This window comes from Amaranthus tricolor, chromosome 6 (genome assembly GCF_026212465.1).
Source record: "Amaranthus tricolor cultivar Red isolate AtriRed21 chromosome 6, ASM2621246v1, whole genome shotgun sequence".
Classification (NCBI taxonomy): domain Eukaryota; kingdom Viridiplantae; phylum Streptophyta; class Magnoliopsida; order Caryophyllales; family Amaranthaceae; genus Amaranthus; species Amaranthus tricolor.
The window spans coordinates 28,992,244-29,007,706 of NC_080052.1; the positions used below are offsets into that span (position 1 = coordinate 28,992,244).

The 15,463-nt window shown below is 33.6% G+C and overlaps 1 protein-coding gene across 2 annotated transcripts; it reads left to right on the forward strand.

The window, feature by feature from the left end:
• The first annotated feature begins 998 nt into the window (after positions 1–998).
• On the forward strand, positions 999–9,293 carry LOC130814633 (polyadenylation and cleavage factor homolog 4). Of its 2 annotated transcripts, XR_009042466.1 has the most exons (8): positions 999–1,530; positions 1,906–2,007; positions 2,590–2,847; positions 4,694–5,458; positions 5,896–6,795; positions 7,171–7,706; positions 8,521–8,871; positions 8,987–9,293. XR_009042466.1 is itself a non-coding variant. In XM_057680760.1 (7 exons), the coding sequence occupies exons 1-6, from the start codon at positions 1,243–1,245 to the stop codon at positions 7,696–7,698; spliced, it is 2,841 nt and encodes a 946-aa protein (XP_057536743.1). In that variant the 5' UTR covers positions 999–1,242; the 3' UTR covers positions 7,699–7,706; positions 8,521–9,293. The 2 variants fall into 2 exon arrangements, 1 of the variants encoding a protein (XP_057536743.1); XM_057680760.1 differs by having other exon boundaries at positions 8,521–9,293.
• Positions 9,294–15,463: the final 6,170 nt, after the last annotated feature.

Below are 15,463 nucleotides of genomic sequence, written 5' to 3' on the forward strand. Positions count from 1 at the left end.
GGTAGAGCTTTATTCACTATTAGCAACAGCGAATAAGTGTTGATTGTAATTTTTATTAAAAAGTAAAATTTTAAAAAAAGAAAAATTATTATTCCTTTGTTTTTGTTATTATATAAAAAATCTCATTTTTTTAGAAGAATATAATTTTTTTTAAAATTTTTGATCAAGTGCTTCAGGATCGGACAAGATAGGCTTATCTTAAAAGTAAAAAAATAATATAGAATTAGGCTTAAAAATTTGGAACTTTGATACATCTCATCTTGTATATGTGAGATCACGCCTCTACTTTTATCATATCATAATGTCTATTTGAATTATAACAATAGACCGTCACTATTAATCCATATTTTTATTTTGATTCATAAGTTAAAATATTGTCAAATGAGTTAATTTAAATGTAATTTTTATTGATATTATTTTTTTATAATTTTAAATATACAAAGTTGAGATATTTATTTTTGATTTAAAAAATATTAAAGAGTGAAATAATATAAAAATATTTGAAATAAATTATAGAGAGTAGTTAAATACTTCTTCCATTCCTCAAAGAAGTTTTCATTTTACCATTTTTGAGTGTTCCATTTATTGTTCTGATAAAGAATCATTCTATTTATATCACAAATTTTAGACAAAAATAACATTGTTCATCTTCATTTTAATATTTTAATAATGTTTATGGTACCTATATATCTTTCACTAACTTTATTTTAACATTTTTATATTCCTTATGGTTTCACATGTTTTCCACTAACTTTATAAAACTATTTTTTATTAGTGGTAGTCCTCGTATTTTTCTCACTAACTTTTTTTAATACTTTTTAAATGTTTATAATTCCCAAATTTTCTCTATTAAATTTATTATTCAATATAATAATATTTTTATTATATAAAAAATCTCATTATTTTTAATTCATATGAATATTTTATTGAAACTTAATTAAGAAAGAGGAAGTATAAATACAAAGCTGCATAAAACAATTTTAAAAAAAGTTTAAAAATTGAATACAAACGGGCAAAAGCTATTTTCTAAAGGAAAGAAGACTAAGCTGGAATCTCTTGTTTACCTTTGCCTCTTTGTTTACATCCTTCGAGACAACTCTCTCAAAATGGTTGTTCGATGGCGGGCGACATAGTTCATCTCATCCATGGAAGATGAGACTTTAAACCCTAACCCTAATACTTGAACTTTTCAATTAGGGTTTCTGTCGTCAATAGTTCCTCCCTTAACATCCCTTCAACCTGATGCCGATCGACGCCGTTCCAAAGCCGGCTGCTCCTTCGCCGATTCTCGATCGATTTCGGCTCCTTCTTAAGGAAAGAGAAGCAGATTTTAGGGTTTCTAATGGCTTCAACGACGTCGTTTCAGTTCCTCCACCATCTACTGATGAGATTGTAAGATTTTACGAAGATGTCCTCGCTGAATTAACTTTTAATTCGAAGCCAATAATCACAGATCTTACTATTATTGCTGGTGAACAAAGAGAACATGCTGAGGGTATTGCTGATGCTATTTGTGCTAGGGTATTAGAGGTACCGATTTATAAATTCAATCACCGGATTCTTGTAGGGTTAGGGTTAGGGTTTTTTCGGGGAAAAAGTGTAATTTGTAACTAAATTCATATGAGTTTTTTACTTTTAGTTCCTTTTTTGGTATAAAAATGATTGCTTTTGTACAGTGTAATCAAGTTTACTAGTTATTAGTTGATTGGTTTAGTCAGATTTTTGGACTTCTCTATCATTTTCACTTTCATTATTTCAATTGTTAAATTTTTTATGCGTTTTTTTTTGTTGATTTATATATATTTCTGCACAATATAATAGAAGTATGATAGAGGATAACAATGATGGACAATTTTAGAATTTAGTTGTGGTGATGTTACATGGGTGGTTATGCATATTATGCAGGTTCCTGTAGATCAAAAGTTGCCCTCTTTGTATTTATTGGATAGCATTGTCAAGAATATTGGTCGTGAATATGCTAGGCACTTTGCTTCTCGTTTGCCAGAGGTTAGTTGTGTTTTGAGTTCTTAACTTCACATCACATTTAGTGGCAGTACATAGTTATAGTCCATGTATATTCTTTGGTTTGTTTTTCGGATTTTCCCATTATGTGTGCTTTTTTTTGGGTTTTTCCAAAAGATGTGAAACTTATTTCAAATTTTCCATTTATGATGTGCTTCTTACAACATTCTATTCCCATTTTGGTGGAGGGGTTTGGGGAGACCCATGTATGCAAATAGGTTGTTTTGGATTGACCCTTAGTATCAAATATCATATGAGCCTTTATATTGTAATCCATCATATTTCGAAACCATAGCACTATAAATCTTTGGATCATCAAACAAGGGTCATGTTTATGATATGTTCACCTGATATTAGATGAGGATCATGTAATATATTTCCAGATTCGTCCGAAACATTTGCATTTGGCCAAAGTTATACAATTGTGGATAAATTTCGAACTTTGATATGTTGCGATTGTCGAAAGTATCGCCTGAGTTGTTGTAACATGTGGAGCTTAGTGATGATTACCTACTTTGTGCATTTCATTGATGTATGTTTTGTTTTCTTTTTTGTTTGTTTGGTAAGGTGTTCTGTGAGGTTTATAGACAAATCCCTCCAAATTTGCATACTTCAATGCGACATCTATTTGGAACCTGGTCCACTGTCTTTCCATCAACTGTTCTTCTAAAGATAGAAGATGAATTGCAGTTCTCCCCAAGGGTAAATCAACCACCTTCCAACTTAGCTAGCATAAGGGCTTCAGAATCCCCTCGGCCCTCTATACATGTCAATCCCAAATATTTGGAAGCAAGACGACATTTTGATGATTCAACAATTAATAAAGTAAGTTTTTATATGAACTTCCGTATCATTCCTTTGTTTCCATGCATCTTCTATATTCGATTTAGACAGTGGTAGGATTGGAATAATGAAATTATGTTAATCTACACTCTTTGTTGTATTAACTTTTTGCTTTAAGAGCATCTATTGGGATGCCGTTTCAATAATCAGATATCTAGTATATTAGTCTATGCGATTGTTTTTTCCTTATCCATTACAAAATTTGAATGTGTTAAAAAAAAATTGAAACCAAATAGCAGATCATTTGTTGCATTAACTATAGCATATCCTTCTGGAAAGACTTTAGGCTAGCTTTTTCACTTACTATGTCAAAACTTCTTTGGGAAGTTGTCATCTGTTTGCCAACTTGGACCGGTGAGATTTTTTCTCTTGAAGGCTCAAATTCTGCTGATAATTGGGGAATTAAGCATTTAAAAGTAATAAACACTGTTAAATCTTGAATGGATTGTAATTGCGATAATGATTGTGTTTAGGAGTTGGGATTGGGACCTATGTTGCAGTCACCACAATCTCGAAAAAACCTTTACAATGCGGTGTTATTATCGATATTTTGCACTTTGATGTGCAAAAAGGCAAAACTATTTATCAAAGAGGATAATAGTTGCTATACACAATCTTTAATAGTTTTGATTGCAATTCAATTGTATGTAGTAAAGCAATTTTATTGCATAATGATAACAGTGTATATGTGTGGTTGAAAGGCTGTTTTGTGTGTGCTTGTTGTTGGTTCAATATTCAATCCTTCTCTCATTTGCTTCACTTGTTTCCTTTAATGAGTAACCTGTTTCTTGTTCAGCTTTATTGAACTTTTTAAGTGGTTGGAACTTGTAATTTTTAGGTATAATGAATTAGGTTTTCTCTGTGAAAGTATTTACTTTACTGCCTGACACGTTGAATAAAAATCACGCATGTCGTTGCGATTGCAGTAAAATTCTTCATGTCGCAGAAGTGGCACCTCGTGTTGTTACAACTAGCTTCTTGGACTTCGTAATGTTAATTTTTAAATCGAAAAAATCTATTTTATGATAGCAATTCATGTTTTCTAGAATAGCGATTGAAATTGAAGATTTAATAGGCTTTTTAGAACCTAACACACTTCAAAAAGATATTATATTGGCTAATATGTTAGAATAATATCTTGTAAATTCCATCACGGTTTATGTGACGAGGTTTTGCAGTTCGGTAAGTTCAAAATCCTCATCTCTGCTATTCTTAAATACCTAATAAACATGACCCAGTGATGGGACATTATTGCTTTTTGTTGGTTAGAGTGATCTTGATATTTTGAAATATATTGATCTTTGACCTTACCTTGATTAGGTCTTCGTCCTTTTTTCCCTTTCAATTATGAAATCCATACTGTTATTATAAATTCTAGATAAGCTTAACATTTTTAATGTCAAGTTGTAATGGTCGTTTCTCTTTTCCTCACCTGACCCCCTTATCTGCTTGTTGTTTCCTTTTCTGTGCAGCCCATTCGAAGGTAATTGAAGTATTAAACTTGTTAATTATCCTTAAGTGTGTATTGGACATACATGAAATTTAAGTAGGCTAGTTATCTTCTTTTCACTCTGACACAAATATTATCTCTTTTTCTTATTAGCTTACTCATAACTTGTTTGATCTTCCTTGTTTGTGTTTCTATACCCCTTTTACTCCCGTAACTTGATGATTTTTTGTCACATGGAAGGGAAAACAATTGTTTGGTTAACTACTTTTCCTTATGAAGGCATAAATTGGCTTGGTAGTAGGAATTATTTAGCAAGAGAAGCATTTTTATGCTTATTGTTTGACACTGACTCGTGAATGACTTCTTTTTTTTCTGCAGAATATCTCATTTGAGAGGGGGGGGTCCAACTTAAAGACACTGGGTCAGAAGCATTCTATTGAACATGAAGATTATGAATATTATCAAGGAGAAGGCACAACCTCTCATGTTGATTCTAAAAGGTTAAATTATACGGGATATGGTGGCCGTTCATCTTTTCCATTGTCAACAGATAAGTTGCTCACACCTGTGAGTGGTCTGGCTCGGCCTTTATCACCTTCAGTTGAAGAATTTTCTGTCTCCAGCTCACCAGGAAGGGTGTTTGATAGAGTGTCTCCATCTCGTCCAGGATATAATCATGGGCGTAAGAGAGGAAGAGGCGAAGAAATTAGCGACTGGCAGAAAAGACATCACGCCAACGATTCTTATCGTGGTTTTGAAAATGTTGCTAACTATGGTTTTAGCAACATTTATGAACATGACAGGCCAAGGGCTTTGATTGATGCTTATGGCCATGACGATGGGCAAAGGCCTTTGAATGAGAAACCTCTGGGTATGAATGGCCTGAATGTGAATGGTGTATTTAGTAAAATTCCTGAAACCTCATGGCAGAACACTGAAGAAGAAGAATTTAACTGGGAAGATATGAACCCTACATTAGCCGATGGGAAGACCAGGAATGCAACTCTGCCGCCCAGAGTTGTTGGAGCTATGCCTGATATTAGTTCTCTCAGCTCCAGGCATGTTGATCCCATTTTCAGAAGGAATGGGGCAGCGTCTAATCAGATATCTGGGCTAGGGAATTCTTTAAAAGCAGTTGAAGATGTATGATCCCCCAACCTGCTTATTATTTACCCTCTTTAATGTCCAATTGTAATTACTTTGTGATTGTGGAGTGCATGGTCCTCAATGATGGGAAATCATCAATGTCTTTAATTGCTATTATCTTCTTTACAGAGAGTGATTTTTAAAAATAAAAATAAAATACATGTTTTTTAATAAACCTTCCCTTTTCACCATGTCTATTATGTTTGTTCTGCACTTTAGAGTCTTACTCAGCATTAGTGCCGTTGTGCTCATTGTTGTGCGGCCTATCTTTACAGCATGTTTTTGCCTTGGTTTTTCATGTTACTCTTAAGATTTAGTGTGTTGATCCTAGTGCACTAAGGAGGCAGAGAGTGACCTTTTGTAGATTATACTTACTTTTCATGATTAGTTTACTATGAATAGTAGTTCAAAATTATTTTTCTTTTTACTTGCAGGGTAAATTATCTCGTGTTCCAAGAAATGAGATGAATCATTCTCAGGGAGCTTGGAAGTTGCATGCTAATCTTTCTGTACCTGCAGCTGTTACTGGCAGAGAAAATATAAATGCAAATGGAGGGTCTTCATCTTTGTTTGATGAAAAACCTTTTTCAGCTAATCAATTTTCTGCAGTCCCAATGCAGCTTAGTGAGGTCTCTAATGTTATCTCTAGAGTTGCTTCGTCAGGTTCTAACTCCCTTGAAGTAAGAGCTCCTTCGCCTGTTGTGTCAACAGTTCCAACTGTCTCATGGTCTTCTACCACGAGTTCACCTAATATGCTGCCTTTGCCACCTGTGCATCCACCACAAAAACATCCTAGAGCATCTTTTGATTTTAGAAACCATAGTTATAGTATAATCAATCAAGGCCATCAACACTCTGAAACTGATGACAAAAGAAATTTGATTCCTGTAAAGCCGGCACAGCGCCCTCAGTTTAGCTTTACTCCTTTGCCCCATTTAACACAGCAACCACCATCATTTCAGCAGCAATTGCATCGGCCTCAAGAGCCTCGACAGAATGCTGTCCCTACTGTTTCTCCTCTACCACCGCAGATGAGACTGCCATCTGCTAGCCTTGGATATACACCAGTGGGTCATGGGTTTGGCTCTAATAATATCATCCGCAATCCAGTATCTGGTCCTCATCCTGCTATGCCCATTTTAAATGTGCCCAATGGTTCTGTGCACTTCCATGCACCTATGGCACCACTCCCTCTAGTCCCTCGCCCTGTCACTCAATTTCTACCGCTTCCACAGAGTTCTGGTCCCCTTACTAACCAACCACCGGCTGCTGCTATTTCTGGTTTACTTAATTCTCTTGTTTCCCAAGGTTTATTGAAACAAACTCCTGTACAGGTAAATGAGCAGTAATGCTATTGTGTGATGTTCAGTTTTTTATCTTTTATTTGATAGATCTTAGGAGTTAGGATAGCCTTTAATGACTGATACTTCCCCCTTTTTTTTTATCTATTTGCAACTATTTATGGAAGTCGGAAGTCAGTAGGATCCTTTTGCCCTTAGCTTCTTTCTATCTCTCTCGTTACATGGAGGACTTTTATTTTCTGAACCTTTTCCTCTTTTATTCTACTGTCCTCCTTAAATATAATAATAATAATAACAAGGTAAACATAAGAGTAAAAATAAGAAACAAAGTAACAGAATCTGGTTTTCTTGCTTTATCTTCTTGCTTTTGCCATATTGATTCTTCATTTGAATGTTTTTCAAATTCAGGATTCTCTTGGATTGGAGTTTAACCCCGACCTTCTTAAAGTGCGTTATGATTCAGCCATAAAGGCTTTGTATGATGATCTACCCAGACAGTGCACCACATGTGGCCTGCGTTTCAAGACTCAAGAAGAACACAGTAAGCATATGGATTGGCACGTGACTAAGAATCGAATATCAAAAAACCGTAAACACAATCCTTCTCGTAAGTGGTTTGTCAGTGTGAGTATGTGGCTCAGTGGTGCGGAAGCGCTGGGGACTGATGCAGCGCCTGGATTTTTGCCAACTGAAAGTGTTGTTGAAAAGAAAGATGATGAAGAGATGGCAGTTCCAGCAGATGAGGATCAGAATACCTGTGCCTTGTGTGGAGAACCTTTTGAAGATTTTTATAGTGATGAAACTGAAGAATGGATGTACAAAGGAGCTGTGTACCTGAATGCACCTTGCGGGTCAACTTTAGGTATAGACAGGTCACAGCTTGGCCCTATTGTGCACGCAAAATGTAGATCTGATACTAGTGGTGCCCCGACCTGAAGAACCAAGTAAGCATCTTACTTTTTCTATGAGTGTCTTGTTTAATCTTCATCACTCCCAATATTAATGTTGTAGGATACTGTCGTTTGTCCCATAATTATTGCAAGCTTATTTGGCATAAGCTAGTGTGGATGCATCTACATTTCCATTTCATTACCCCAATGCCATTAAGTGACATCCACCTAGGTGGGATTCGGGGGTTGGTGTGTACATATCTTAATAACTAAGAGGTTATTTAACCCTTAGTAGCAGACATAATGTGCCATTTCACATATATAAAAAGTGCACATGATTTTATGAGCCATTTTAATACAGCCCATGATAATTTAAAACCAAAGAACTACAAATCTTTCCTCATTGAAAATGGCCGTTCTACATTCTAGAAGTACATTCTACGTTGAAAACAGATGCTACGCAAAGAATGTATTAGATGTGAAGTAGAATATAGCATGGGCTAGGACGAATTCAAGTACAATATGCTCATGAATTGTTTTGGGTTCCATTTTGATAATGAGCTGTTGTTGTTCTCTTATGCTTGGTCAATAGTTGGTAGTTCTCTTGGATTGTGTTACCTGTGTTGTGGGGTCAAGTCTTGGGGTGTGGTATCTGTGTGGTTGGTTAGTATCTAGCATTACTACTCTTTGTCCCAATATAAACTGAAAATTGCTAGTTAGCTTATACGTTGAATGGTAGAAGCGTTGAGTTATAGTTGTGTTGTAGGCCAGCTTGGCCTCATGGAGGTCTTCCTTGAATAGTTAATATCTATTACTTCAGACTTCGATGTTTATTTAATTTTGTGTTTTTCTTTGCATTTTTAAACAGGGGCATTCGAGAGGCTTCACAAAGGATACACATGAGAATTTACTGTCAAATTTAGATGCCTTTTTTTTCTGTATCATTATTATGAGTTTAATCTTGGTAGTGTTAGGATCTTGCATTTTTTTTCTTCCCATTTCCCCCCCTCGTTTCGTGATTTTCGTACCTTGGTGCTCAAGTGGTGAAATCATGCCAGAATTATGTACATACAGCGGAGATATACCAATCCATAATCCCTTTTTGGGGAAGCAAAATGCTTTGGCTCAAGAAATTTTCGTTTGCTTACTTTTCTCCATTGAACGATAGGTTTACTTCTCCCAGATGCAACCTCTGTTGAGTTTTATTTCTTTACGTTTTGTAAGTTTCCTTTTACCTCTCCATATGTTTATTTGCTTAGACCGAGCTAAAATTGAGTCGGAAAATATGGACGTTTATTCTGCAAACATAGTGTTATCTTGTATGTCGACTGCAGGTAAGGTTTGTAACAAGCAACTCTAGCTTGACTCCATTGGTGCGAGCTGTGCTTATCTTGTGAGGGCATGAAGACGTGAAATGGAAGAGTTTGCCTTGTTATTTTAGTGATTGGAAAATGTTTCACAATATTTATTGGACTTGTATTTTACTTTATTTTATATTTTATATTTAATATTTAATGGTACAATATTACCAGTCATGGAGTTGTGAAGATTACATTTCATTTGGGACATTATAATGTATTATATCCTTTAATTGTTTAATTGAATCCTCTAAATTTAACTCTGTTTTAGTATTTTTTGTCTTATAGCTTTGGGGTTAACTTGATCTATATTTCAGTAGAAGGTAAGAGGTGATTATTTGGGTTATTGAGTTGATTTCGTTATCAACAGGATTTCAATCACTTAAATTAAAATTTTAACCAGTAAAATGGTCAGAATTCTTTGTTTAGCTTGCACGTTGTAAACATTGATATTTTAGTAATTATAATTCGCAAAAAAACATTAAGACTATTATTCACAAAAAAAAGTTAAAATTATAAATGGTAAAAGACCTAAACTTTAAGGTTTATATTTGTAAATAATTCAGTTAATTAATTGTAAGTCAAGTCTTAAAGTTAGAGCTACAAGTCTTTGTAGGTTCTATGGCAAGTTTAAGTCGACTCTAGATTTTAAAATTATGGATCATCACCCATTCTAGCTACATTTTGAAAATTCAACCATTAGACAATTTTTAATTGAGAAAGAGAATTCAATAATCAAATAAATTATTATACTACATATTTAGACTAATCAATCGACTTACGAGGATATTTATATTATCATTCCACATGGTAGCATTAAATAATTAGTAATAAAATTTCGAATAATAAAAATATTAGAATTACTTTGGTTTTGCTAAATAATAAGAATGTACATAATAATTAGCGGGAAAATAAAATAAAAAATAAGTCAATTAAAAATATGGATGGATAAGATGCATAGAGAAAATGAATTCATAATATAATTGAGATTAGAGACAAAACAATAGGACTATGACTAAATCTATAATACACCCATTAACTATTATTAAGATAAAACACTATTAACAATATTATTTTCAAATTTATAAGTATGTCATTTTATCATTTTTTTTTGATTTTAAAATAAGATGAATAATCTGTAAAGAAAATACATCAAAGGCAGAAAATAATTTTAATACAAGTAGTAAAAATCAAACATATCATAATAGAGAACGAAAATTTTTTAACTACTAGATGAATTTATAATTCTCAATATTATCAATTTTTTATTAATTAATAAATAAATAAATTATCATCCCATCAGGCGGCGTAAATTGTGGGTGTTAATTATGACTTTTAGGATAAGTTTTTTATTAGTTATGACGGAAAATTAGTTATGATGGAAGTAGGGATGGTCATGGGTTCAGGACCCTGTAGGACCCGCCTCGGACCCGCCCCTTTTTTAAGGGTCTGGGTCTTAATTTTTTAGACCCATCAGATTCGGATCCGGTTCTGGATCTTAAAAAAATTTGACGGGTCCGGGTCGGGGTCCAAAGGTGAAGACCCGGACCCGGACCCGGACCCTAAACTATTTTTTTTTATTTTAAATTTCTAATTTCTTAATTTATTTCTAATATAATGAAGAGTTGAAAACATCTCTGCGCAGATAAAGCCCTAAACTCCACAGTCCACTACTTTAGTAACCTTAATTTCTCTTTCTCCTCTAACATCTCTCATCTCTGCGCCATTCGCCATCTGCCCATCCATCGCCATCGCCATCGCCATCGCCATCGCCATCTTCTGCACTTCAGTCAAGACTCGAGACTCCAGGTACTCCATACCTTTGGTTTTCTTTAATTTTTCTTTAATTTGGTAGTAATTTCAATGTATTTTGTGGTTTTATTGCGTTGAAAAACCGCCATTAATTTGAAGCAAGATCAATATCAATATCTGTTGTGTTGAAGAACCGCCATTAATTTGAAGCAATATCAATATCAATATCTTTTGTGTTGAAGAACCGCCATTAATTTGAAGCAATATCAATATCAATATCTTTTGTGTTGAAGAACCGCCATTAATTTGAAGCAATATCAATATCAATATATGTTGTGTTGAAGAAAAATCACAAATAATTTCAATATCAATTTCTGTTTTCAATATCAATATCAATATCAATTTCTGTTTTCAATTATGTTTTCATTTCTGTTTCTGTTTTCATTTCTGATTTCTGTTTTCAATTAGTTTCTAATTTCTGTTTTCAATTAGTTTCTAATTTTTATTTTCAATTAGTTTCTGATTTCTGTTATGATTTAGATTTATTGTTATGATTTTGATATGAAATCTATTGATTAGATAGGTGTTTAAATTTAGATTTATTGTCTTATAGTCGTATAGATAATGGATGAAAATCAATCACAGTCTACGTCCAATTTTGACAAATCAAAGAGGCTTTGTATAAGACCCATTAAGGACCCATTAAGGACCCTAGACCCTGTCATACCCGTAGGGTCTGGGTCTGAAAATTTTGGACCCTTAGGGTCCGGATCCGGGTCTTGATTACAAAAAAAAAATTAGGGTCCCGGTCCGGGTCTGGCCAGACCCGCTCCAGACTTGCCCCATGACCATCCCTAGATGGAAGTTACAGAAATGTGTATGTTGATGTGGATGTGTAGGCACACATTGATGGATCGAATTAGGAACCAAGAGTTTAGGGACAAACTAGGGATAGCCCCAATTTTTAAAAAAATGCGCGAAAATAGATTAAGCTGGTTTGGACATGTGCAGAGAAAGACTTTCGCCGCCCCTGTGAGGAGGGTAGAAAGCATTATAGTAGAGGGTAAGAGGAGTCGAGAAAGATCTAGGAGAACTTGGGATGAGCAAATAAAAGTTGACTTACATGAGTTAAACCTCTCTAAGGGTCTGACTAGGGATAGGGATAATTGGAGGCGCCATATCCATGTTGTAGTCTACTGATGTCCTTTTATATTATCTTTTGGTGTTCTTGCCATCTTGCTTCTCTCGTTTCTTTATTAGTTTTTCTTTACTTTTATTTTGTAGTTGGTTCTACTTATTTATTTTATCTATGCATTAATTTTATCTTTCCCGTGTAGCTGCGTCTCCTTATTTTTTCGATACGGGGGACTCTTTTGGCTGCGCTCCTTTATGAGTATGAATTGCTGCCGTCCTTTTCCTCCAAATCCTATCCATAGTTTTTCTATAAACGGAATACATTGATTAGGATGATAATAATGATTAAAGCAAAACTTTTAGGATCATACATTCTACATTTTGAAAACTCAACCAATAGACAATGTTTTAAATTGAGAAAGCGACTTCAATAATCAAATAAATTATTGTACTACCGATTTGGACTATTTAGTCTACTTAGGAGGACATTTTTATTATCACCTCACGTAATCATCGTCTAATTCAGTATATCTCGCACATAGAAAAAAACTATAAACAGGGTCTGAGGAGGGAAAAACGACGGCAACTCATACCCATAGAAGAGAGCGCGGCCAAAGGTGTCTCCCGGCTCGAGAAAGATACGGAGACGTAAATACAAGGAAAGAAAACCTATAAAAGAAAAAAATAGACCCACCTACAAAATAAAAAGGGGACAAAAAAACTTATAAAAACTAATAAACTAATAAAGAAACAAGAGGAGCAGGATGACAACAACCTACGAGGAAATCAATAATCTAAAACATAGATATGACGCCTCCAACTATTCCTATTCCTGATAAGGCCCTCGGAGAGGTTTAGCTCCCGCAAGTCAAGTTTTATCTGCTCATCCCAAGTTCTCATGAGTCTACCTCGACTCCTCTTACTCTCTGCTATAATTTTGCATGATTAATGTCAAATCAAATAATTTTGCATGATTAGTAATCTAGTAAAAAACTAAAGAAAGAACAAAGTAATTAATGTGAAATGAAATAATTTAGCTTTATTTTACAAAAATACCCATATTGCTCTATAAAAGGATGGGTTTTCTTACAACCAAAAGGCAAGAAAAGAATTAAGATGGGTTTTCTAATGAAAGCTTTTTTGTGTCTTAGCCTTTTACTTTTTTGTTCTTACATTCAGGCATCGGCTAGAGACATTTCCAAACAAGTTGGTGATCGTGGTAAATTATTATCTTTTAATTTTCTTCGACATATTATTAGTACATATATTTATACTTAATTATTCATTTTCAGATATATGATCGATAGATATTCCTTATATATTTATACTTAAACTATTAATATTAGTTTCAGTTTATTTTTCCACGTTAAAATATTTTTTTTTGGTAAAAAAAATTAATTGCTGGATGCTAAGCTATATTTTTATACCCACAAATAATAATGGATCAATATGAAAGTTGTGTATGGTAAATTATTGGTTTTGTCAAATATCTTGCACTCTTTTTGTTTTAATTTGTGTATGGTAAATTCTCATAATCATAGTTATTGTTTTGTTGTACTGCAGTTCCAAGGGTCGTTACTGGCCGCTGTGTTGTTTATCATCGTTGTTCTCGAGTTGAACCCCCTGGTGTCGGAAAACAAGTTATGGATAATAAGCCAGCCAAGAAGAGCGTGATTGAACCCCAAGGTCGTGGTGGCTACAATGGCGGACAACCTTAATTAGAGATTAGGGAATAGTCCCTCGTTTCACTCATTTTGCTACATTTCATCTTATTAAAACTCTTAATTTAGTAAAAATTGTAGTAAAATGAAGAAATAGTATGTTTTATGTGAAACTCGAACTTATGACTTTTTGTCGCAAAAATTATTAGCTTGTGTTTGTAGTCAAAGATAAGTTTAAGTTGATAATTGTATATCTAATATGTTGGAGTAATCTCAATTTTTAAATAAACCATATTTTAATATTTTACTGTATTTTATTTAATTATTTGGTTTTAGATTATAGTAGAGGGCAAGAGGAGTCGGGAAAGACCCAGGAGAACTTGAGATGAGCATATAAAACTTGACTTACGAGAGCTAAACCTATCTGAGAGCCTGATTAGGGATAGGGGTAGTTAGAGGCGTTATATCCAAGTTTTAGATTATTGATATCCTCGCAGGTTCTTGCCATCCTGCTCCTCTCGTTTCTTTATTAGTTTATTAGTTTTTATAAGTTTTTTGTCCCCTTTTATTTTGTAGGTGTGTCTATTTTTTTTTTCTTTTATAGGTATTTTTTTTCCCTTGTACCTACGTCTCTGTATCTTTTTCGAGCCGGGAGACTCCTTTGACCGCGCTCTCCTATATGGGTATGAGTTGCCATCGTCCTTCCCTTCCAAGACTCTGTCCATAGTTTTTTTTTTCTATTTGCGGGATATACTGGGTTGGATGATGATAATGATTTGGTTTTCATCTTATACAATTTTTTTAGAATATTTTTGTTGTTCATCATGGTATAATATGTTAAAATGTTTAAGGGCAAATAAAATTTGCGAACAACAGCTTTAAAGTTTAGAACTTTTGCGAATTGCAGTCTTAATGTTTATTTTTTGCGAATTACAACCACCAATGTATCAATGTTTACATGTTCAGGCAAAAAATACAGAACTAAGACCACTTAAACTAAAAATCCGACCATCAAAATGGTCGGAATTCTGTGTTTTGCACTGAACCTGCAAACTTTGATATTTTAGTAGCTGTAATTCGCAAAAAAAAAAAAACATTAAGATTGTAATTCGCAAAAATGCTAAACTTTAAGACTGTAATTCGCAAATTATTTTAAATTTAATATGCTCACCATGCAAGGCGTGGGATTTATTTAATTTGTTGGCCTTAATATCAAACAAAATCGGCTAAATGGTGTTAGCTAGCTCAGATTTCTCTTTTCTTAATTAGAAAACGAAACCAACACTATTTTTAATTTCATGAAGAAACGTAAGAGAGTCTTGCTATGTGTCACAAAGTCATTGGATTATATTTGTTTTGTCTTTTGGTCTAAATTTGTACACTTGCTTATATAATTCACAAAAAAAAAAAAATACTCTTCGCCAAAAAATACATTTCAGTAGAAGGTAAAATTTCAATCATTTAGCCTAAAATTTCAACTAGTAAAATGGTCAGAATTCTTTGTTTAGCTTGCACGTTTTAGACATTGGTACTTTAATAATTGTAATTCGCAAAAAAAACATTTAGACTATTATTCACAGAAAAATATTAAAATTATAAACGGTAAAAGACCTAAACTTTAAGGCTTTTATTTGTAAATAATTCATTTAATTAATTATAAGTCAAGTCTTAAAGTTAGAGCTACAAGTCTTTGTAGGTCTATGGCGAGTTTAAGTCGACTCTAAATTTTTAAAATTATGGATCATCACCCATTCTCGCTACATTTTGAAAATTCAACCATTAGACACTTTTTAATTGAGAAAGAGAATTCAATAATCAAATAAATTATTATACTACATATTTGGACTAATCAATCTACTTACGAGGATATTTATATTATCATCCCACATGGTAGCACTAAATAATT